Source organism: Salvia splendens, chromosome 15 (genome assembly GCF_004379255.2).
Source record: "Salvia splendens isolate huo1 chromosome 15, SspV2, whole genome shotgun sequence".
NCBI lineage: Eukaryota > Viridiplantae > Streptophyta > Magnoliopsida > Lamiales > Lamiaceae > Salvia > Salvia splendens.
Window position 1 is genome coordinate 21,604,113 of NC_056046.1, and position 26,359 is coordinate 21,630,471.

At 39.4% G+C, this 26,359-nt stretch overlaps 1 protein-coding gene across 1 annotated transcript; it reads left to right on the plus strand.

Annotated features, from left to right (window-relative positions):
• Positions 1 to 1,224: 1,224 nt before the first annotated feature.
• LOC121769517 lies at positions 1,225 to 4,770 on the plus strand. Its single transcript, XM_042166348.1, has 3 exons — positions 1,225 to 1,432; positions 3,028 to 3,890; positions 4,317 to 4,770. The coding sequence occupies exons 2-3, from the start codon at positions 3,031 to 3,033 to the stop codon at positions 4,489 to 4,491; spliced, it is 1,035 nt and encodes a 344-aa protein (XP_042022282.1). The 5' UTR covers positions 1,225 to 1,432; positions 3,028 to 3,030; the 3' UTR covers positions 4,492 to 4,770.
• Positions 4,771 to 26,359: the final 21,589 nt, after the last annotated feature.

Here is a 26,359-nt window from a genome sequence, read left to right on the forward strand (position 1 = left end):
AATTTGGGATATATGGAATTTTGTTGACTGAAAATGTGATTTTGTAAATGTTGGTTACTAAAAATGTGCAAACCTCATTTTCTGGGTGCTAGTTTTGTAGTTTACTCTTTGGTTTATGAAAAGTTCTTCACAACTTATTATCCATATACATCAATTTATTTACAATTTATACCACTAGGGTCCACCATTAAATATTAATAATAATATGGATCTCACTATTCACTAAAACTATCTTAACTACCATTCTTCTCATCTCTCTTACTTTACTAATTATATATTAATTCTCGTGTCGCTCAAAATGTTTCTATTTTTATGGGACGTATGGAGTATATGGTAGTATAAGAAAAGAAACTAAGTGAAGCAAAACATTGAGGAAATATGCTAGATTCACTATATTATATTAAATGACTAAATATTCATTAATGCGGGATATTAATTAATGTTATGGTGTTGATTTAGTTTCCATACCTTTCTTTTCATGAATATAGGATAGGATTAACTGATTGTAGGAATGCATGAAAACATTGGTTGATTCTTATGAAATCAGGTTCACTCAATTTATAGTACGGGTGAGAAAAAAAAATTGAAAACCGAATATTCCAACTGAATCAAATCATAAAATTCAGTTTGATTTTTTCGGTTTTTTTCGGTTCGGTTCGGTTTTGCAAAAACAAAAATTTTGTTTTTTAGTTTGGTTCGGTTTTGGCAAAAAAAAAAAACTGAAAAACCGAATTATATTTTAAAGATAATATTATTTATATATATATATATGAAAATTTAATTTTTTAAAGATAATATTATATACGTCCTCGGTTCCATAGTAGATGTCACACTTTCCTTTTTAGTTTGTCCCACAAAAGATGTCACATTTCTTTTTTTAAAAAAATTTCTCTCTCACATTAATATAAATATATTATTTTCTCTCTCCGACAAAACAACTTCTCCTAAAATCTTTGTCAATTCTCAAGTGCGGCATCTATTATGAGACGGATGGAGTATATATTAATATACATATACAATATGTTTTTTTTTGTTTTTTGATTTTTCGGTTTAATTTGATTTTTTAAGTTCGCTTTTCAGTTTTTTTATTTCGATTTTTTGGATTTGGTTCGGTTTGGGCAAATAACCAAACCGCCCTGAGTGCTCACCCCTAACATTTTGAAGACATGATCGGGGCAGAGAAGTAATTTCCCGAAAGCTGAGCGGGTGGATTGTAAAAAAAAAAGTACAGAATCACCGTCTCCTACTTTCTCTCCGAATTCCTCTGTTTCTTTTTCACTCATCTTTTTATTTTTATTTTTCTGTAATTTGACTCTTTAATTGTAACCTGGCTTGCTTCTGACAATCCCTGCTAGACCTTCCTCGTCGTCACTTTTTCTTCTGCTGGAAGCTCTTCATATTTCCAGAGATATCATAACACAAGACAACTGACGTAATTTTTACCTTTTGTAGCCTTTTCCGAAACATGCCGTAATTTTGCTTTGAATTGATTATGGATTATTGTGGACTTTGTCTAATGTGCTCAAATGGTGATTTTGATGGATCTTTTGATAATAGGAATATGTGTAACTTTATTTATTTATATAATTATTTTTGGCTCAAGTAACTATTTTGTTGGTGGATTTATGGTTTTGTCACGTTTTGGAAGGATTGAGGTGCTGGTAAAAAGAATCATTTAATTTGTATGATATTGTGCAAGTCATGTGACTTTGGGTTGCTAAAATGCTTTGTTGAATTTTGAAAATCTACTTTTAGCTAAATATTGCAAGCAGTAGTACCAAACTGGAGCTTGAGAGTGATTATCTGTATCTTTTTCATGTTTGCATCAGGACGTTAGCGAAAGAGTATTTCTATTCCGGTTTAGTACTGGGCAAGCTTGGCATTGTCCAGTCGTTTTCTTCTTAACTAAACCTAAGAAGTAATAGGAATGCTGCTAGTCATCCTTTTTTGTGTAGTTGATTAATAGATTACAAATCATGGACCATTTCCTTTTGTTATCCGAAAGAAGAGCAACGCCATTTTGAATGGTTGCTGCATTCATCTAAGATCAAGCGTCATAAAGCTCGTCTAAAATTCACCTATTTATACATGGTGTTATGAGTGTATGCTGTGACCCAGTTTCTTGCTGCTAGCCTGAGAATTTCTGTTGGGAGTAAAGGCTGTCACTCGTTTAAATCAAGCACGAGAGGTGCTCGATCTTATAACTCACTCACACAATCTGCTTGAATAAAATGCACCAAAGGATTACCCAACAAATCTGGAATGAAACTCTCGAATAATTATGAAGGATTACGGAACAGGAATGGAAAGAAAAGAAAACAAAAATATAAATCCTCCGCAGAGGCCTACGGCTACTGCAGAGGAATCATGAAATTGAGCATAGATTCGTTTTTACTCATTGTTAGCATGACCTTGGATGAAGAGCAGGTTATAGGTTTTGGGCTCAGGAACATTGTGTTGGACTGTTGGTGTCATAGATTAGACTCTTATAACATGGTAGGCATCTGTACTCCTTTAGGAAAATAGATTCATCAAGTGGACTTGTATAATCTCCTACATATTGGATTATGTCATTGTGAAGTTAAAAAGATGTTAGGTTTGCTTGTTCGTATTTTTTCTGGTCTTTCACTTGAAACACAAATTTTATTGAAGCATCTGGTTTTGGTATGGTTAGTTTGCATTCGATTGTAGACACACTCATGGAAATTATTTGCTGATTTTCTTTCTTAAAGCACTATGTCTATATCAGCCCAGCATAGGTTGCACATGTGGTGTCTATATTTCATTCCTATCACTTTGCCTTTTCCCGTTGAGGTCATTAAGTCTGGTTAATATTATATGCAAACCCTATCTATTCATTCTTGTAGCATTTGAACCGAAATAAATAGTCTTGAAACAATTCTCACTGATAAAGATTGTTTCATTGATTTGTTGCAAAGAGTGCTTCATATCATTTTGATGGTGTATTCTTGTGATTGCTGGTTCATATCATCGGATTTTGAGGTGCTTAACTAAGTTATCTTCCAGGTAATGACAACAGAGGAAGATATAGGCATGCCATATCTGAAATCACAGTTGGCGAATGCACAGAGTCACTGGAAGCAGGAGATGGGAAGAAGCCAGTCTCAAGTGGATGCGTTACAAGAGAAGCTTATGGAGGTAAAAGCTTGCATACACGGCTCTGAAGCAGATGCTAAGAAGGAGATGAATGTTCTCTGGCATAGAGTCAAAACATCTGCAACATTGTTGACATACTTGAAATCAAAAGCCAGAGTTATGGTTGTTCCTCATTTGGCTCATACCTCTTGCGGCATCAAACAATTGGAGGGTGTGGGCCTTGTTGATAAAAATGGTGTGCCGTTGTCTCAATGGTCAAGGAACGTAGATACTTTTTGTTCCGACAGTGCAGATGAGGGAACATGGACAGCGCTTAGCACTCAGGACGGTGCTCTTGATGAACACGATGGAATTTACATTAGTGAATTACTCCAAAGTGTACAAATGGTTACAGATGTAATGGAAACTCTCGTGAAGAGAGCTATCAAGGCAGAATCTGAAACGGTCACTGAGAAGGAAAAGGTAACAGTAGGACAGGAAGAAATAAAAAAGAAGGCAGTTCAAATTGAGAACATGTCACTAAAGTTAGAGGAGATGGAACAGTTCACAATTGGTACAAATACTATTTTGAACGAGATGAGACAGAGGGTAGAAGATTTGGTTGAAGAAACTTCTAGACAAAGGCAGAGAGCTGCCGACAATGAGCAGGAGCTTTGCCGTGTTAAGCAAGACTTTGAAACCCTGAAATCTTACGTCAGTACTCTTATTAGTGCAAGGGAAGCATTTCTTTCATCAAAAAAGCAAATTCATACGATTGAAAAACACTTTGAACGGTCAGTATACTATTCTCTGATCTTTATTAGTACTAGTATTTTGTTTGGGATTTGACTAGTATCGTTCTCTTCGTTGTTATACGTTTCTATTAGTTGCTCATGGTGATTATATATGGTTGTTATTACGTTTCTTGCATTTGTTCGGCTCCACTTTCTATATTTGACTTGTATCTTTTCCTGTTTCATACTTTCATTTGAGTCCATCCTTTTTAGCAGAAGCAAACGAACTATTTTGTTAACAGAATGGAGTATAAATATACAAAGAGTTAAAGTTCAATCAGTTTGGCCGATTTCTTTTTCTTTTTCAGTCTTCATTTACTGTTGGAGCTAAACAAGGCTCTACATTTTTGGGGAATGTTTACTTATTTCTACCTTTGGAGGTATATTAAGCTACTATAAATTTACTTTCCCGTCTGGAAAATTTAGGCTTGTGGCCAAAACATCGCAATTGGAAAGTGAGAAGATGCAGAAGGAAGTCAAGGTCCAGAAACTCATGGAAGAGAATGTGAGACTGAGTGCTCTATTGGACAAGAAAGAGGCCCAACTCGTGGCCATGAACGAGCAGTGCAAGGTTATGGCTCTGAACGCTTCCAATATATAATTTGACAACTTTAACTCGTTTGATAGAGCTGTCATTCTTGTGCAACCCCAATTACGCGATGTCTCTCCTGATAGGGCTCGAGCTTGACATTCCCTTTCTGTTTTCGAATTGGCACAGGATAGAACTTGTAATTCATCCTGTTGTATTTTTTTATTTGAAAGTCTTTGGTCGATTGGATGTAACCCAGTGCAGGTTGTGATTATCCTACTGTCTTGTTATTTCTTCTGATATGTTTTCTTCACATTTCATGCTTATATAATCTTGATATTAAACTGTGCAGTTCTTTGTATTTTCGTCTCACTTTTTGGAAGGTTGATAAGCATATAAGATAGAAAGCCCTAACTTAACCCGATATGTTTTCTTCACATTTCATGCTTATATAATCTTGATATTAAACTGTCCAGTTCTTTGTATTTTCGTCTCACTTTTTGGAAGGTTGATAAGCATATAAGATAGGAAGCTCTAACTTAACCCAATGCTTATATAATCTTGATATTAAACTGTGCAGTTCTTTGTATTTTCGTCTCACTTTTTGGAAGGTTGATAAGCATATAAGATAGGAAGCTCTAACTTAACCCAAAACCATGGTCAAAGAAATGGTTGACTCCCTTTTATATGTTATTCCACACTTTCGTGTGAAACTAATGTGGGATCGTATCAATCCATCCCTCTTTTAAAGAGGACGTCCACGGATGGCACATGCCGGGTGGCAAACCCAAAGCCACGGGCCCACCATCTCCTTTGCTGCCTTTTTCCTTCGGGCCCACAGTTTTCGGTGGCACCCCTTTGGTCACACCTACGGGTAGATCCCCTTTCGTAGGGCACCCGGATCCTCGTTTACCGCACCAAATTGATAAGCGTATAAGATAGGAAGCCCTAACTTAACCCAAAATCATGGTCAAAGGTAAAGGGTTGACTCCCTCTTATATGCTATTTAACACTTTCGTGTGAAACCGATGTGGGATCATATCAAAGGCATAGTCATTATAAACCGGATTAAATAAAAATAGTTCATCTTCAGTCCAAAAAAAAATTAAATTCTGTTTTTATTTATAATACTACTATGATTCACACAACTTACAATATCTATCACATATTTAAAGTGGAACATTTACTTCCATTTTGGAACTTTTGAATATTTCACGGTCCTTAATATATTTATCATACTATAAGCTAATTTTTATTAACATCCTTTGGAAGGATACGATTGGAGAACTGTAGAGTTATTTCAGAAATGGTTACAACACTATGGCATTTGTATAAAATTGTTTACTAAAATTTCATATGTTTCAATATGTACGAGTATATAGAGTTATGATCAATGTCGAACCAATTTTAAAGACTGAACTAGAGACCAAATCTTGTCCACCCATTTTCATAGTCTGAACTTGACTTAGTATAATCTCGTGGTCAAATTTAATTTACCAATATTTTATTATTTTATTCACAAAATAATAGCTGAAGGGTATTAATGGAAAGTAGCATGCTATTTTCCATACATCGTGATTCTCTGCAGCGATTTTTCTCATGATCTTAAATCTCTATCTTCACCTCTCAATATTCCTCAAATTGTGTTGCAATCTTCATCAAATCGTGATTCATCTCTGAATATAAAGCTTGAGATATCAGCACAACGAAGCCCGACGCAAAGAAGTTTAATTAGTTCGATTACTTTGTGCGTGGGTAATTCTGATTTTCTTTTGAAGTTTAGTTCTGAACTTCCATGACGAAATCAACATCCCAGAGCATGGATGAAATGAAAATTGACAACATGTTGATGGATTTGAAACTACTCCCACTCATTCGGCGGTTGAAGATATGGATCTACTCCTACGACCAATGATAAAGAAAGTAATGCTTCAATTGTGGATGATCTACAATACCAGATGACACTTTTTTAAATAGATTCATATAAGCTAGAAGAAGAGGACAACTCATTTGATGATTCATGACTTTTCCGATTATTTTTTTTGGATACCTGATATGTGTTTAAAATTGATAATGTATTTTAACCAATGTGATGAACAATCTCTTGTTGAACCTTGTTGATGAATATTTTTTTGATTTTTTCATGCCGGTAGTATAAACAAATCAATAATGAAGTAACAGTTTGGCTGAATGAAGTAATCTGCAGGTTGAATGAAGTATCGTGAACTCAATTGTGTTGTATGCATAAGTTTGCGTAAAGCTTTAGTTAATATGAACCAAATATCTAGTTGAAGGAAGTAATACCATGTTTTCCGGTTAATATGAAATGATAATCTGAAGTGTATTGTATGCATAAGTACGTGATTAATTGTACTTATAATGAACTAAATTACCTTTATAAATGAAGTATGGACGAATGAACTTAAATTCTGGTTGAATGATGATTCTTGTTGTTGTTGTGGTGGTAAATATGCAGATTTTTACGATGTCACATGGCTTATTGAGAGCAATATTGATCAAATCGTGCATAAAAATATATCATTGTTGAAATGCAAAAAATAAGTACTTAGCGAGGGGCTCTCTTGTCCTAAAGTGACAAGAGAAAGATGATTTAGAATTTACATGGTTCGCAAGTCCCTAGTGAAATTGAAGTCCATCCTCCTGATGTCATCAACACCAAGCGTTGCAGCAGTCGGAAAGTTTCACGCCTTGAGAAAGTAATAAAGGATATGTCCAGGCTTGGCTGTAAATTCGCCAAATTTGGCGAGGTTGGTCGGCATGATTCAAGAATTGTGACAACATAGATGAGCTTATTTCCTTATAGTAGAAAATTATTTCATTCTAGTAGGTTTCGTATTTCATTAATTTCTTTGTAGTTTATTACTTCATTCCAGTAGGTTTCGTACTTCATTACTGTAGTTTTTACTTCATTCCATTTGTTTTATTACTTCATCACACTCTGAATTTGAATTTGTTTAAATTTTTGGCAAACTTTAAATCGAATAGATTGTGTGAAGTGTTTTATTAATAAAATATTTATTAGTATTTATTGTTCATCATAGGAGGTTCATTACATCATTGTAGTAGTTTATTATTCATTACAGTAGTTTATTACTGTGCGTAAATAAAATCGTTTGGATTTTCTCCAAAATAGTCAACTATTTCTCCACTGTAGGAGAAAGTTGGTAAACCACACCATCCTCACTATATAAACCCCATAACCAAATATAAACTCTCCATTTGAACAAAGAAAAAAAAATACAAACCTGTCCAATACAAGAAATCATCCAAATTTGACACACCAACCCATCTCAATGGGCTGAGCCGTGATTCTGGGCACCGCCCATTTGTTAGGGCGTGGGGACGACCCATCCAGTGATTGCACAAATGTCCTCATCAGCATGTCACCATGCCTCAACTACATCTTCCGAAACTCTTCATCCCTCTCCTCCGATTTGATTTTTCACCCCATTGTGAGTTAGAGGATTTTTCCCTGTGTTATCTTCACCTATATATAAGAAACACATAACAACAATTCAACATTTGAAACATATTTTATATCATCATTAAAATAGTTTGTAACATTATCATTAGGTTCTTTAGTTCATTACAAGTATACTTCCCAGCTAAATATACATACAAAACATGTCAGTTAATATTACTTCATTTCATGTGGTTATTACTTCATCAAATAAGTTATTTAGTTCATTCAATGTAATTATAAAGAAAAATATGCATACAAAACATGTCAGTTTATATTACTTCATTTCATTTGGTTATTACTTCATCAAATTGGTTAGTTAGTTCATTCAATCTTATTTCCTAGCAAAATATGCATACAAAACATGTTAATTTTTATTATTTCATTTCATGAGGTTATTACTTCATCACATAGGTTAGTTAGTTCATTCAACTGTTATTTCTTCACAAAATATGCATATAACACAGTTAATAAAATTCATACAACACAGTTAACTTCATCCCATGAATTAGGACTAGGTCATAAATTTATTTTTACCTTCTAGCATAGGGATTTGGCTTGCAGTACTGAACATCAAACGAACTTTTCTTGTGTTTTGATTTATCCACCGGCTGTGATTTAGCTACTGACCTAAGAGTATATTTGACGCCTACGTTGACCTTCCTCTGCTTTGCTTCATGAAATAATTGGACGAAAATCAGAAACCAAATTACAAACAGATGTAGTAAATTAGAATTTCAAAAACTATAAATCTTCAAAAGAGTGTATTATTTGAGGCAGACGTTCTGCCAAAACGCAATCACCGTCGTTCACCTTCCATCGACGATTTTCTTGTGTCAACCATTAAAATCAACGGCTAAAGTATTGTGCTTTGAAATTTGAATTATGAAGCAATGTTTCCAAATTATAAAGTAATAAATCACATTTAGAAGATGCATATCATTTTATGCCACGTAATTCAAATAAGTCCATAAATGAACCAGAAGCACACATTAACCACATAAATTCGAAAAAAATGAAATATCAAACACTAAATTAATAGCCTCATGAAATGAAGTAATAACCTCATAAAATGAAATAATATCCTCATGAAATGAACTAAATCGATGATTTCTGTAGCCACACTTTTTGATATATTTCTCTCACATATCAGAGAAGTACTGTGAAGTAATCTATCCTAAAGTAATCGATTTATGCAACAATCAAATGTTGAAGTAATCTCTCCTAAAGAATAATCAAAGCCAAAAATCAAATGTGTATTACCTTAACCAGACGTACGGCCAGAACGTAATAGGCGTCCTTCACCTTCAGTCGATGATTTGCGTGTGTCAACCATTTCTAATTGACGCCGATTTTGTTAGGGTTAGTATACTGAAAAGCATGTTTCGAGTGTTTTCACACGAATAGAATCTTGCTTGTTGATAAGTCGTATTATAGGCCTTGGTTACTGGTCAGTATGATGTGCATAATTGATTATATCTGCAAAACAGTTGCTCAAAGTGTGCAGGTTGAGTGTTCTAGCCAGTAGGCAAAGCTTCAGATACTTCAGGTGAAAAGGGCGTCAGAACGATTACGTACTGACCAGTATACATGCAAAAATGGCTCGAGATGGAGAAGAAGGATGGCTGAGACTGATCAACCACAATTAAGGGCAAAGAAGTCATCTTGCCACAAGGTTTTACCCTAAAATCAAGGGTAAGCCTCCCTATAAAAGGAAGCCACTTGGAGAGAGAGGGGGACGGATAATTTTCATCATCATCCCTCTTAGGTAGAATTCTCTCGGTAGTTCAGTCCTTCAGCCCAGTCCAGAGTCTCGTTCCTCGCCACAGCCATGGTCACTTGAAGATCATCAGTTCGTCGGAGTTCCATTCTCTCGTTCCAGCCAGTTTATTCTGTAGTCGTAGCAGTTCCATCGCCCGGAGTGGTAAAACAATCTTTATTCGCTTTCTTAGTTAACCTTTACTTGTTTTCTATCGTTGGATCTGCTGCATTTTCAGTACTTATCATCCTTTGAAGTGTTTTGTTGAGATCCAAACGTTTTATGCAATGAAGTTGTTTTTATGCATCTCTTTCTGTTAAATTCTGCTTCATTCTGCCTAGGTAGCTTAGATCTAGTTGTTTCAGTAATTTCTAAGTGTTGGAAGCATGATTTCATTTGGAGTTGTTCGATCTGTGATTCGTTAGTTCAGTGGCTGTTTAGATTTATTTTCCAGAAGTGTCTTAGTGTGAAATCCGAGTTTACGCTATTCTGCCACCTTGCATGTTGACCAGTAAACATAATTGCAGTTTCAGTGTTTAATCTTTTGATTCGAAGTTTTAATTGTAGATCTGAGCTGTGAAGTTTGTTAATCTGTGTTTCTCGTCCATGAAATCTGAGATTGTTGATATGAGTTTATTCATGTCGAAGAAGATAACATCCACATCCAAGTTTGGGACCACTTTTACTTTTTAGTTACTTTTGCTTTTGTCCTTTACTTTTTCTACCTTTTCAGCTGGTACCCTACAGATCTGTCAGCCTAGTCACCTAACTACTTTTTTTTCTTCTGAAATTTTGTTTAACCTTTTATAGTAAACTAACACTTTCCATATACTTCCTGAAAACCATGTCCCCCACTTTCCACGTACACAACCGCCTGTCCATACCTTTCCCACCTCCTAGTCAGTAGATTACCACCTTAAATTCCAGTCTAGATAAGTCTCAACCCCAAGCGTGGTAGCTAACCAAACCTTTCCAGAATATCACCGCAATCACTCCAACCGTCACCATCTCTGTGGGATTCGACCCCTACCTTTACTATACTACCCAGTAGAAGAGGGTTGAGGAATTATTGATACCAGGTTTTAGGCTTAGCAGGGGATTGTTTCATCCTGATCAGTAGGATACATCCTTGTTTGTAAGACACCTACGCAAACCTGGTCTTTCAAATGGCGCCGTTGGCGGGGATGGATGGCGTTATTAGTAGCTATTGTGGATAACTTTTTCTCTTTCTTTTTATTTCAGTTTGTGAGAAGCAGCTCGGCTCCTGACCAGTGGAGGCCGAAGATACTTCAGCGAGGATCTATACTCGTAACCACTCGATCCGGCTTGTCGAAGGCTTTGTTTGACTTAGGTTCGAGTAGTGACGAGGAGCAATACACCATAGAAGGACCAACACCGGAAGAGATACCAAGGATAGAGGGAAACCCGAGAAGGATGGCCGCTCAAGGAGAAGAAGATCCTGAGATCGGGACGCTGAACGCACATACCGAGGGAGAACCACCTCAAGCCATAGTTGTGACCCCAGGGCAAACTGCCTGTGATGTGAAGCCTCATGTGATCGCAATTCTGCTTACATACTGCGGGAAGAGTTACGAAGGGCCTTACGAGTTCCTTCATGAGTTTTGTAAGATTTGTAGTTTGTAAGATTTGTAGGGCGTAGAGGAGGCCAGCAGGGGCGACCGAGGATGATTACAGATTGAAGGCTTTGCCGTTCGTTTTGAAAGGGGAGGTAAACACCTGGTTCATGCGCCTGCCCCCCGACTCCATTGAGAGTTGGGCCGATTTCAAGTCAGTGTTCCTAGGCGAGTTTTTCCCGTCATCCAAGACAAGCGCACTGAAGAGGGAAATAACTAGTGTGAAGCAAGGGTACGATGAACCCTTGAGCGATTATTTGGTGAGGTATATGGGCCTTTTAGATGCATGTCCCAATCATCGCATGGCGGACATTGAGATACATCATACCTTCTATGAGGGGATGAACATAACAACCAAGGACCTGGCCAATTCGTCGTCGGGAGGAAGCTTCACGCAGCTACGGGTCAGCGAAGCAAAGAGGGTCCTAAGGAAGCTACTGAGTGCGAAGAAGGAGTATGACCATTCAAGGGATGGATACAACCGAGAAAGGGTTGCAAGTGCCTCGTCTACTGACCAGGAGCAGAAGCTTGAACAGAAGATGGATGAGCTGAAGAAGTCACTCCTGAGCGCAATCGAGAAGAATACACCGCCGACTTCCCCAGTTGGGAACTACAAGGGTGCAGAACAGGGAAACCAAGGACCGAGCTATGATCAGCCAAACGACTCGGTCAGTATGGAACAGGCTAATGCTGCCGGGTATTTTAACTCAAATGGGAATTGGATCCAGGGGAGACAACAGGACGCACCGAGGGATCACCAAAATTTTCGATGGGGAGATGGGAACCAAAATCAAAACCAAGGTCAAGGTCAGAACCAATATAACCCCCACTCGAACCAAAACCCCAACCGTGGGCCAGCAAACCCGGACCACCAGTTCAACTGGTCAGGAAGGAACCAACAACACCAAAACCCAAACCCTGTCTACATACCACCCCACCAGAGAAACTTCCAGAATTACCATAATCAACCTAATCAGGGTCCACAACATCAGCAGAACCAAAACCAGTTCCAAAACCAACACCAGAACCAATATCACCAAGACCAGTATAACCCTCCTGGCCAGTATAACCAATACCCACCTAACCAGAACCAGCAAAACTTCCAAAATTTCCAGCCCAACCAAAATTCCCCGTATAACCAGCACCATGGCCCAAATCAGTCACAATATTCCAACAGGACCAGACGATCCATGGAGGACATGATGGGGGAATTGCTCGCGTCGCAGCAAGGTATCAAGGGCGAGTTGCAATCCCCCAACAAAGTAGTGCAGGGGATGCAAAATGCCCAGAAGGAACATAAAGCGAACATGGATATGATGAATAGGCAGTTGGCCCAACAGGCCAGTTCGATGGGTGAAATAAGAGGAAATGCAGGGAAACTCCCGTCTACAGTCCAAATACCCGAAAAGGCGAATGTGAGTAAGGTTACATTGAGATTAGGAACTACTTATGATGGACCTCGACCGAAACAACCAAGTGGAGAGCCGAGTGGAATGAAGATAGGGGGCGGCACCATCTCAGTGGAAGAGCTTAAGAGATCCATGCCTCGGATGCATGACCCATTTTTCTTGGGGGAGACGCCATGTGGAGGAGGTGAACCCGAGAACGTACTGGTCAGGAAGGAACCCCATCAAGAGGTAGAATCCACAACGGAGGCTCAGACCCAGAATTTGCCCAAGGAAGATTCCAAGAAGGTTGCTGAGGGACCGGTAGAGTAGGAAAAGGGGGAGAAACCATTCCCTTTCCACTTTGTTACAAAAAGAAAGAAGGAGAACCCGGTGGACTACTTGTCGATTTTTGGAAAATTGGATGTCACCATACCATTCCTCCAAGCCGTGAAGCTACCACTTGGGAAATTCATTAAGGAATTCATAGCCAGGAAAGCCCAGGAGGATGGAAAGATCATGGTAGAAGGGATCGCGTCATCAATTGTGCAGGAGAAGCTACCGCCCAAGAGGGCCGATCCAGGTATGTTAACTTTGCCTATAACTATAGGAGATGTGAAAGTCGAGCATGCAATGTGTGATCTTGGAGCTTCTATTAATGTCATGCCTTTGTCGATCTATAACCGATTGAAGGGGGTTAGATTGTCGAATACTAGAGTGTTGATCCAACTGGCTGATAGGTCATGCATAAGTCCTGAGGGTGTTTTAGAAAATGTGTGGGGTGAGAGTGCATGGTTTTACTTATCCTGCTGACTTTTATGTGATCAAGATGAGTGAGTTTGAAGCTAGGGAGTCTAGCGGTATATTGTTAGGGAGACCGTTTTAAGGACAACCAAGACGATAGTAGACATGGCTGAGGGAACAATTTGCATTGATTTTCATGGGAAGAAATTTACTTTTGATATCAATGAGGCCATGAAGAAGCCTATCGATTATGAAAATCTATGCTATGTTGATGTAATTGACCCCCTAGTCCAAGATTTTCTTGAGACCGAATTATTGCAGGAAAAACTCCAAGCGTTGGATGTGTATGGACAGACTGATGTAGAAGCAGCTGCATGGTGCGATCTGATCAGGAGCTAAGGGTTGACTGATGAAGAGATAGAAAAAACAATTATGAACTTTTGTCAGAAATCAGAATTTATTGGAGCCGCATGGGCTCAACTACCAGCCAGTACAGAGGAATTCTCAGATGGTGAATTAGAAAAAGAGAGGGATGCTGCAAAAAACCTTCTACCCGCAGACACACTTCCCCAACAAGTTGATTTAAGGAAAGCGGCCAACAAACAAGCCTCGGTGAGACCCTTTTCAAACCTCTGAGATGAAACCCCAGAAATACAACCGCCGACTGAAGAGCGGCCGCCAAACCCTCAACCGCAACCACAAGAGCCGATTCCTCAGGCTCCGGCGATGATTCCCTTGAACGAACTGGCGGAGTTCCTCAGGCAGCAGGACCCAAATAAAGATTGGGCGGCTGTGTTGGCGGGTTTTAGCCAAATTAGAGGCGGATCAAGCATGACCGGAGGAACCCCGATAGTACCTACCCCAGAAACAAATATTCAACCCACAGTGCACCCACCGACTTCCATTCCCACTTCCTCAACAATCCCACCAGGAAAGAAATCTCCCTTGGCGACCGCACCATCAGAATCCTCACAACCCTCCCCGACTCGCCAACAAATCGAACCAATGGATGTTGACCCTCTTTCTGCCTATTATGACTCTGACCTAGGGGAAGGCGAATGGAAAGCAAACGAGGAGCAAAAGAGCCGGGAGGAAGAAGATGAATCGGAGAGAACACCGGTAGCGGAACTCGTTCCCCAAGAAATGGAAAGGGAGGGGATAGATCTGAACAAAACGGCCAGAAAGAAAGTCCTTATGACTGATGAGGAGTTTGAGGAGCTTTTGAACGAGGTAACCAGGATGGAAGATGGCACTGCCAAGATGGCTGAGGGTCTGGACCTCGCATCGGAGGCAGTAGGAGAGAGTGAAGAAGCTGGTACAGGGAACGACCCAGAAGGCCTAGCCCACCAGCCAGTAGACAAGGTGGAAGAGAAACAGACCGAAGAGGAAGAGCCGAAGTTGGTGACTCCCCAGTCAGAAGCAGGAGAGAGTGATACACAAATCAAGGAGAAGGATACCGAGGTACAACCAGCGGAACCAGAGCAGGTGGTACCACCAGTATTGAAACCGAATGCAGTTAAAAGAAAATTGGTGTTGAAAGGTGATCCAAAGGCAGAATGGCTGAAGCCAAAGAGAGTATCGCAAAGATGCTTCGGGAAATGGACATCCAGCAAGGCAGGAGCAAACACGGCAGCAAGTGCGTTGGAAATCTCTAGTGAAGAACACAGGGCTACTCCTACAAAACCTGGGGAGGAATCCTTGTCGGCTACCAACATGAAAGATGCCTCGACAGCAACCGAGGTGGTCTCACCCACGCCGAGTGACCAGAGAGAAGAAATTGACACGATGGCTGAGGGTCTGGACCTCGCATCGGAGTCAGTAGGTCACCCAGAGCCAGGAGATGACAGTACCCATATCCGCTTGGAGACCCAGTCTACTGCCCAGAAGGAGCCTTCAACACCAACAGAGGAGAGACCGGAGGAAAATGAAGACGGAGATGAGGACAGATACCGCAAGGAGAGGAAAAGGAAGGGGAAAGCCCCTGTTAAGAAGAAACCAAGCAGCAAGAAGCAACGCACGGTCAACACCGGCATCGCCATCACAGAGTCAGATCAGAGAGCCCCACCGCGCCGAAATGAGCCGAGTGACAGTGAGTATACCGCAAGTGAAGAATCGGGGTCAGAAAGCGACGTCTCCCTAGAGGATGAGGAGTATGGCGAGAAGGAGCTCCCACACAACCATCGAGAGTTGATGCATCCTCCCGTGGAAAGATTGAAGTACCGGCGTTGGAAGGTGGAGCTCACTGATGAGCTAATAGAAGACATGAAGCACTTCAACACTAAAAAGCTTCAGGATGCGTTTGATGACAAGGACAACGGCAACAAGCAGATTAAGAGTGGGAAGGTACTCTTTTTCCCAGCACTTGATGAATTGAATTCCCATGAGCCTCTCTTGTTGCATTTGCGTGCGTTGGGTTTTGATTGGTTGTTGGAGGATGGGGATCCGAGTGTACCTATAAGGCTGGCAAATGAGTTTTTCACTACCTTTAGATTCAAGGTCACTATGGATCTGGATGAAGAGTCCATAACCTTTAGGGTATTCGGAAGAGAGGTGAGCATGAGCTTGATTGAGTGGACGGTCAGATTGGGAATGTGTAGTTTAGGAGAGGCCATAGGGCCAGAATGGAAAAGTAGGGAGATGGGAATTCCCCGGAGGCACATCGAATTTGAGCCCCAGGAAACCTGGGAGAAACTTACTCACCCTGACGCAGGGCAGTTCCAGTCCACGATTTCCCGCTCCGCCCACTTCAACAACCCGATTTTGCATCTGGTACAACTTTACCTGGATTTTAATTTGTTGGGGCAATCAAATTCCGCCGTCTGAACTTCAATGACCGAACTGTACCTCCTCTGGTGTGCTAAGCGCGGGAGGACAGTGTACCTGGGCTTCTGGACCGCGTACCAGTGTCACCTCATCGCCACCCACCCAGTGAGGAACCTCTCCCTCTGCCATATATTGGAAGTTTTTGTCAGGAACAACATAGCTATCTCGGAGGGAGAGGACTTATCCCCCTTGACGATGGTCCACCCTCCTGGCCCCTTTGATACACCATTGTTAGTCCGAACGAACACTGTTTACGTGAGGCAGGGCATACCACGTTTCTACGCGATGGGAGAAGAAGCTATACCAACCGGGAGAGCGACGATAGCCCAGGGAACACCAGCGCAAGAGCAGAGGCAGGAGATGTTGGAAAAAGCAGTGGCGGAGTTAGTCGATGAAAATAGGAAAGCAAGGGTGGAGTTGAACCGTTTGGCAACTGTGATGGAAGGAATCTTTAAAGAATTGGGAACCGGGAAGTTGGTCCGTGAATCTGGACCGAGTGGCCATGGAGGCCGAACAAATGAACCACGAGTATTAGAGGAGGTATTAACCGAGACGAAAGAAGCAGAGCAGAAACAAGAGGAAGGAGATGCCGAAGAGTCGGCAGAATCTGGGAACAAGCAATCCGAGAATGAAGATGAGCAACCGGAAGAACCACCTGCACCACAACCTGCCCCGCGAAGGAGCAGGAGGAACAAGTGACCACCACCCCACCTGACCAGTTAGTTTTCTTTTTATTTTCAGTTTTTAGTTTTTCGTACTTTAATTGTTTTTTTAGGTAGTATAATTTGTGTTTGTGCGCAAACCCTATTTCTAACACTTAGCCTATTTAATAGTCTAAGTGTGAGAAGTAAATGGTTTGTCTCTTTGGCGCATGTTTTCTGTGTTTTCTTGTTTGTTGTTTTTCGAAAGCATGTTGGCTCACACTTAGCCCATTGCATGGTCTAAGCGTGAGAAGTTTATGTATATATGTGCTTTGTAATTGTTGGTATTTGCTTAGGTTTTAAACTCTCCCACTTAGCCTATTTTATGTAGTCTAAGTGTGAGAAGTTTTAGTTTTTAGCATGTCGTTCTGTCTACCATAATGGCCATTACCTTTTCCACTTCACAGCCTTATCTGAGGGCCGACACTTGTGAAGTGGGAGGGGGACGCAATGGCCAGTAGGATGTATGTGCATTTGTGTGGTTAGTGTTTGTGCTTGTGTTAGTATCTTGTTGGGTCTAGTTTTTTTTTCTTTTGTGTGTTGATTGGGCTTAAAACTCAACTGTCCTGAGCTGACGGTGAGGGGAATTGAGGGAGATACGACATGCTGGAAAACAGAAACTACCCCCCTTAGTACCTCCTAGCTAGGATAGATGACACAAGTATGAGGGAAAAGCCCATCCTTGAGCCAAACACGAAAGCCCTCTTAAAATGTTAGTTATAAGCTTTAAGTGGAACCACTTTCCACATATTTTGAAAAGAAAAGAACGGCTGCCACGAACTACCTAAGATGAAGTGACCACGAGTAGCGAACACTGAAGGCAGTAGGAAACCCCCCCCCCCAAAAAAACCACCTTTAGAACCCATTTTCTTAACTCTTTGTACCCAGATATACACCCCTAGCCACTGGGATTATGTGTGCAAGGCATGAGACGATTGGAGCTTACTGGCCAGAACGTGTACAAGAAAGCAGAATCCAGCTGGGCAAGAAAGTTTGGAAGAAAATCGACCAGGGAGTTATCCCAGGTCCAAAAAAAAAAGAAGAAGAAGGTATAAGGGTGGCGAAGTCACAAAGAAAAAAAAGGGGGAAAGAAAGAAGAAAAAAAGAAAGATAAAAGAAAATGGTCAGAAAAACTTGGCCACAAAAAGAAAGAGAAGGAATAAGGGTGGCGAAGCCACAAGAAGCTACTGACCAGTTGAAGATCATAGCCAGAAGTGCCAGCCAAGAGAAGCAACAACCAAGAGCCCAAATGCACACAGTTCCCCTACCTCAATAAAGCAGAAATTTTGAACCTAGAGCCTTAGGAACATCCACCCCAAAATATTACAAACCAATAGCCCCGTTACAAACTTTTAAGCCCTTCAGTAGCTACACGTGAGATCTAAGTCCGAAGCAATCGTGGTTGAGCATATTGAGAGAAATGCAGTCCTAACATTCCTGGTGAGGTATGAGTGACTGAGTGAACCTTGTGTTTGGCCGAGAGGTGTGGGCGATCCTGACAAGCGGATATACTAACTGGGAGAGAAAAAGGGGGCGGCGGAAGTTCAAGGCTGTCTAAGGCCGGATTGCACCTGATCCCGAGGGGAGGGATGGTTAAAAATATAGCCCAATTACTATGTTAATGTGTCTAAGTGTTTTAGTTTTCTTTTATGTGTTTATCTTTGTTATGTGTTTTTCTTTGCGTCATAGTTAGAGTCTAGGGAAGGATAGAGTCGGTCAGGGGAGTAACCAGGCTAGAATTCGACTTACTTCTTTTTGTTTGTTCTTCACGCTTGAGGACAAGCATGTGGTAAGTGTGAGCAGTTTGATAAGTCGTATTCTAGGCCTTGGTTACTGGTCAGTATGATATGCATAATTGATTATATCTGCAAAACAGTTGCTCAAAGTGTGTAGGTTGAGTGTTCTAGCCAGTAGGCAAAGCTTCAGATACTTCAGGTGAAAAGGGCGTCAGAACGATTACGTACTGACCAGTATACATGCAAAACTGGCTCGAGATGGAGAAGAAGGATAGCTGGGACTGATCAACCACAATTAAGAACAAAGAAGTCATCTCGCCACAAGGTTTTACCCTAAAATCAAGGGTAAGCCTCCCTATAAAAGGAAGCCACTTAGGTAGAATTCTCTCGGTAGTTCAGTCCTTCAGCCCAGTCCAGAGTCTCGTTCCTCGCCACAGCCATGGTCACTTGAAGATCATCAATTCACCGGAGTTCCATTCTCTCGTTCCACCCAGTTTATTCCGTAGTCGTAGTAGTTCCATCGCCCGGAGTGGCAAAACAATCTTTATTCGCTTTCTTAGTTAACCTTTACTTGTTTTCTATCTTTGGATCTGCTGCATTTTCAGTACTTATCATCCTTTGAAGTGTTTTGTTGAGATCCAAACGTTTTATGCAATGAAGTTGTTTTTATGCATCTCTTTCTGTTCAATTCTGCTTCATTCTGCCTAGGTAGCTTAGATCTAGTTGTTTCAGTAATTTCTAAGTGTTGGAAGCATTATTTCATTTGGAGTTGTTTGATCTGTGATTCGTTAGTTCAGTGGCTGTTTAGATTTATTTTCCAGAAGTGTCTTAGTGTGAAATTCGAGTTTACGTTATTCTGCCACCTTGCATGTTGACCAGTAAGCATAATTGCAGTTTCAGTGTTCAATCTTTTGATTCGAAGTTTTAATTGTAGATCTGAGCTGTGAAGTTTGTTAATCTGTGTTTCTCGTCCATGAAATCTGAGATTGTTGATATGAGTTTATTCATGTCGAAGAAGATTACATCCACATCCAAGTTTGGGACCACTTTTACTTTTTAGTTACTTTTGCTTTTGTCCTTTACTTTTTCTACCTTTTCAGCTGGTACCCTACAGATCTGTCAGCCGAGTCACCTAACTACTTTTTTTTCTTCTGATATTTTGTTTAACCTTTTATAGTAAACTAGCACTTTCCATATACTTCCTGAAAACCATGTCCCCCACTTTCCACGTACACAGCCGCCTGTCCACACCTTTCCCACCTCCTAGTCAGTAGAGTACCACCTTAAATTCCAGTCTAGATAAGTCTCAACCTCAAGCGTGGTAGCTAACCAAACCTTTCCAGAATATCACCGCAATCACTCCAACTGTCACCATCTCTGTGGGATTCGACCCCTACCTTCACTACACTACCCAGTAGAAGAGGGTTGATGAATTATTGATACCAGGTTTTAGGCTTAGCAGGGGATTGTTTCATCCTGATCAGTAGGATACATCCTTGTTTGAACGACACCTACGCAAACTTGGTCTTTCACTTGTGTACGGAAAAACTCTACAATCCACTTTTGACTCGATTCAGTATTATTCGACCATTTCGCACGAATAGAATCAGTAAATTATTACATTGTGTTTGCTTGTGCGTTTATAAGATGTTTTATAAACATTTAAATGCATAAGAAGTAAACAAAGCCCAAGTCTTTTGCTTAGTAGACTGGTTGTGGGCGTCATCCACTTTAAGGTAACTACAGTCGGTTCTATGCAATGCTTTGCAAAAGAAAAAGAAGAATTTCACAACCTAGATAGGCTTTGGCTACCTATCGTGAAAGGTTGCAATGTCAGTCCGATTATTTCTAAGCCTTATTGAAATAAGATGATGTTGGTGTTGTATAGCACTGAATGGATCTAACAGCAAGACGTGTTTTTATGCTATCTACTGAAAGACGAGGTCTTGATAAATATCTATTTCTTAATCAATGTACGTTAGCATTGAGCATACGATATTGAGTATCTACTATTTTGACTTACCAAAGGTGCGGGTTTTTCGTCACCCAACGATCCAGGTATATTGGGTAGTGGTGATCATTATCTAGCGGTGCTAGGATTGCTATTATATTGAATCGTGCGCTAGGTGAGTCTCGTTTGATAATGTCCTCAAGAGGAGCTAGAACAAGGTTTTATTATTCAGAAATTGGCCAGTTGGAGTTTTATTACTCTAGGAATAATAAATAAGTGTTTCTTGCTCAGTCCACTCTTGGAATTAATAAAATGTTAATTAATTAAGTCCATAGCAGACCTTAATTAATTAATGGACATTTATATCTTAAGCGCGAGAAATAAATAATAAACAAAATGGAAACCCGGATTACTTGTAATTTTGGATTTGGATGGGGAGGTCAATATTACGTCTGTAGTGGCTGCTCGTAATATTCCAATATAAGCTTGTATTAAATTGTGGGAGCTCATATCCAAAACCTTCCATAGATCCCTGACTGGGCCCAAATATGAACAATTATAAATAGGAGAATAAAGGAGACATAAAATTAATTGATTTTTACAATGAAATTTTCGCCCCCCTCTATTTTGAGAGGAGCTCGAAAATTCTCTCTTCTCCTCCGTGAGATTTTCAGCTCTTCCTCCGTGAGGAATTTCTGTCTTCTTTATTCGAGTCCTAGTGTTTCGATAAGATCAGCCCACCCTGATGTCGAGATACAGTTCGGGACACCAGTCAGAAGATCCGTGGTCTAGTATTGAAGATCATCGTGGAGAAGGCGCGAGCAATCGACGATTCTTTGGAGAATCAACGAGGTAAATTGGCTAACTCCGTAGCAAGCATGTTTTAGGGATTTTTTGTGCTAAAGCATGTTTGAAATTCAAGTTATGAGCATGATACATGTGATAATTACGCGAATAGAATTTGTCTAAATAATCTGCAAAATAGATCCGCGTATGTGATCTGTTAGAACGCATGCTTCCGCTACCAACCCCTTCAATTGGTATCAGAGCCAGTCTATGGCTCTGATTATTTGGATTTAAATTTCGCGAAATTCATTTATGCATGTATTATATGATTTCGAAGCATGTTCTTGGTGTTTTGTTTAATTTATTATGCATGATGAACTCAAGAACTATCGAATCAAAGAACTTGAATTACTCGATCGTACGAGACGTGCGATCCCGTCGGTGCTCCCGCAGAGGTGGATAGCACCACGCGCGATCGAAGTAGGGATGTCGAGACAGTGGGAGCAGGGGAGCTACGATCACGGGGTGACGCGCAGATGAGCGAGGGCTCGTGCGCGCCGCCTGCCGAGACCAAACGCCCCAGATGAACCCGCGTCGAGATCGACACGGAGGCTGGCACGGTGCGGTGGTCCGACCGAGAACCGACCGAGACACCGAGGCGCCGAGAGCCTAAACCCTAGGCGGAAGGACCGAGATTAAGCTCCGAGCCACTGGTCGAGACGTGCGCGCCGACTAGCGCGACGTGTGCCGCAGGAGTGGGAGCATCGAGGCTCGGGAGGGGCCGAGATGGGCGACCAGCTGCTGGCCGAGAGGAGCTGCGCCACCGTGCAAGCTCCTAGCCGAGAGCACGCGTCGTCCGACGAGCCAGATAGGCTGAGACGGGTAGCGAGACGCTGGGCGGGAGCCAGCGCCATCCGTCGAGATGCCTGGATAGATACGTCGGCACCCGATGGTCGAGACGGCCGAGTGCAGGCGCGCCCCTACGCGCAGCAGACTGCGACGCCGAATGCGTCGTACTCCGACGACGAACTCGTCGCATTTTTGTCGTTCATCGTTCGTGTGATGAGATAACGATGAAAGATTATTTTAATGATTATTTAATTATTTTATTAAAAGATATCATTAAAATATTATTATTTAATGGAAATAAAATCTTTTGGGAAGATTTCCCTAGATTCTTGGATTTTATTTTGGAAAATATTCAAGATGAATCTGGAAATAAGATTTGAATATATCTTTTATGGATTTTATGTATTATATAAGATTTGATTTAATATCAAATCATGTATTAATTAGATTCTTTCCTTATTCATTGGATTTATATGGATTTTATTCCTAGATGAATCCTAGTTATATTTGGAAAATAATAATCTAAATTTTGTCTATATCCTATGGATATATATGCATTTATTCCTAGACAAATCCTAGTTGGATTTAGATAATAATAATATTATTTTATTCTTATCCTATGAATTTAAATGAATTTGTTCATAGATAAATTCTAGATGGATTTGGATAGTGATAATATAATATTTTATTCTTATCTTATAGATTTATATGGATTTAATCCTAGATAAATCTTAGATGGATTTGAATAATTATAATATTATCTAATTTTATGGATTTATATGGATTTACTCCAAGAATAAATCCTAGATGGATTAGGATTAATATTAATATTAATTTATTTTATCCTATGGATTTGAATACATTTAAGACAAATCCTAGATGGATTAAAATAAGTATTAACCCATGATTATCCTTATCTTTTGGATTTATATCCTTGATAGATTAGGATAAAGATAATATATAAGAAAATCCGTATTTAATTGGATTTAGATAAATTAATTTATCAAAGAAATCCTAAGTAATATTTGATATATTCTAGATGTCTATTCTAAATAGAATTAAGATTTGTATAAATATTGGTTGATTGGATTTTATTTATCGTATGGATTATGATGGAATCGTTTCTATCTAGTAATATCCTAGAACGATTTAAATAATGATAATCTTAGATCAACGTTATCTTGAATTGAAGGATTTGATTTTATCGAAATAAAATCTAGAATGATCCTAAATGGATTTAGATAGTTAACACTATCTTGATAAATCCTAAATGAATTTGGATAATAATAATCCAAGATAAAACATAATTATTTAATTGATTCTCACTTGACTAGATTAAATAATTGTCATTAATTATCCAGCGTGTTTAAATGACATGCATTAAATGGAATTATCTGTTTATTTGGTGTTTATCTATTTTAAGTGGATTATCTGTCTTATCTGCTTATGTGATAATTATGCAAAAACCATATAAAATATCTAAGCGATAATTACAACAAGTGCGTTGTATATGGTCTCCATCAATTGGTCTGCAATTTATGAAGTTTTTTTTTCTAATATTATCGCCACCTGCTCTGTGAGGACAATAATCCTAAGAAATAGCAAGTTCATGAGGGTGGACTTCTCAAAAATAAATAGTATGAACTAGAATGTGGTTTCCAATATTATCGCCACCTGCTCTGTGGGGACAATAATCCTAAGAAACTGCGAGATTCAGAAGTTTACACAGGATTTATGAGATAGCTTGATCTTGTTAGCAGCACATGAGCATTGTTATGAGAGTGTGTTTTAGAAATGAGACTCTGTAATGCTAAATTTGGTGGTCTTGCTAAGGCAACATTAGGCGGCCATGCCACTCTGTGGTCTCTGGACTATTCGTCGGTGTTGTGACCAGTAAAATTGTAAGATTTTAATGCGTATTGACTTCCTCTGGAGGATACAAAATTTTAATTTTACAGTTGCAAGATACATAATTGTTTTGCGGTTATTTGCGATTATGTATTGAGCATAAGTATGTTATAATAATTTTATTTGCCAAATCTTCATTATGTCATTCAATATCTTGTCTGCGATCCTTAAAGAAATAAACTCGAATGTCGAAAGTATGTAGACTGGAAATGAAAATGGATAAGATTCTCATCGCTAAAACTTGGAGTTTATACTCAATGATTCATGTCCTCCATTTCCTCGACATAATTCCACGAAGATTGTTCGAGAATGTTTTTTGCATGTACTTGACAAGTTCTTTAAGGAATAAGGTCAAGCTATTTTCTTTTAAGTAGCACGACAAGTCTTGGTTAGTGACAATGAAAGATGGATATCAATAGAATCTGTCAAGATGATTCTATTGGAATATCCTAAAGGGACAGAATGTTTTGAGGAATCATTTGATCACTCAAATAGTTTCTAACTCAAGTCATCGCCTGAAGTATTAAGAAATGACTAAAAGAAGGTCTAACCTAAGAGTAGAAAACCTTCAGAATATTAGTCGTTATATTACTGTTAGAGGAAAGTAACATGATAGATGGCGAATTCATCAAGACTGCATTTTTCCTAAGTCCTAGTTCATTTGAACAAAAGATTAGATATGGAAATGGGAGAGCCTGAATTGTCATCTAAATTTGTCTAAAGCGAGTGAAGATGTTTTGTAAGTTGGATTGACCTCTTTTATAGAAGGACAATGACTTACATGGAAATGCAACTTCTAAGTAAGAGATCTTGATCCAGTTAGGTTTTTGTTGCAGTGGGAGCTATTTATGCTCAATTATTGTTTTATGGTTGATGTTTAAGGCATCATAGTATTGAAACAATATAGATGCAACAAGCTTGAGTATTAAATAACACATCAACTTCTTAAACAATGAATGATGAAGTATTTATGGCTCTTAGTCTTAAGGCCAAGAAAATACTTGGTTATTGTTCAAACTGATCTAGACTATCAAGATTTTAACAATTTGTTAAATAGTTTGAAAGTCGAGAATGTTTATTCGATGCACTATGAGTTAGAATCATTTGATTCAGAATACTTATATAAGTGCAACATAGAAAGACTAGCAAGTCTCAATGGTTTACACCAATGAGGAGACGAGCAAAGCGTTATGATCAGTAGTGGGAGTCTAATCTCCATTAACAAATCCAAGCATTCTTTCAAAGAATGGGATAGTTATGTAAGAAGGAATCAAAGTCTTTCTAAGACAAGTTTGATCAAATGATGAGTTGTACTCATTAAAATCTTATCATTGATGGGACAAGCGTTAAATATAACGATATACACCTTGAAGAAACTACCATCATTAGTACCTTCTACAAAATACGAGTTGTGGACTACATCGTCTCTAGTCTAGCACATCTCAAGGTGTAATGTTATTCCAGTGCATGTTGGAAAGGTATCCAAGTAATTGGAGTTGAGTACTGATCAGACATGTTTTAAGGTTTTCCCAAATGATGTAAGGTTATAAGTTCTGTAATCTTCAAAGATTGAATTCTTGTATGAAGATCAAGAAAGGAACTAAAAGCGTAACAGTGTGATAACTCTCAGTACAAAGAGAGATATCGAATTTTCCACGTTACCAAGGACTAATACCATTAGAAGCGTATGCACTAATAAAATCAACTTCAACGCCTAAGATTGTTAGAATCATGTCGAAGTGGGAGCGTTCCTAGGAACATAACAAGTTCATGGGTCTAAGAGTGTCACAAGACTCGGTCTTAGATTAACTTGAACATAATCCCTTTAACTACAATGTAGAATTGGTTCGTTTGGATATTCATCCTTGGAAAGGTGGTAGATTCCAAACTACAATCTTAGATAGACTACATATTTTACAAGACTTGCCATACTGCCTACAGGTGTCAGTCAGTGGGAGCTAGTACAATTGCAAGTGTAAATGTGGATCTCAAATGGCTAGTCAATGACAGTGGGCTATTCCCAAAGAGAAATATCATATTCTCGCTGTTGTTGTGCCAAGATTTGTTTGATCCTTCTGTCTATCAGCACTTACATAATTAGAATGTGTGTATCATGATTATCAAGACAGCTTTATATTAATAGAAGTCTTGAAGAAATCATCTGCATAGAACATCCTAATAGG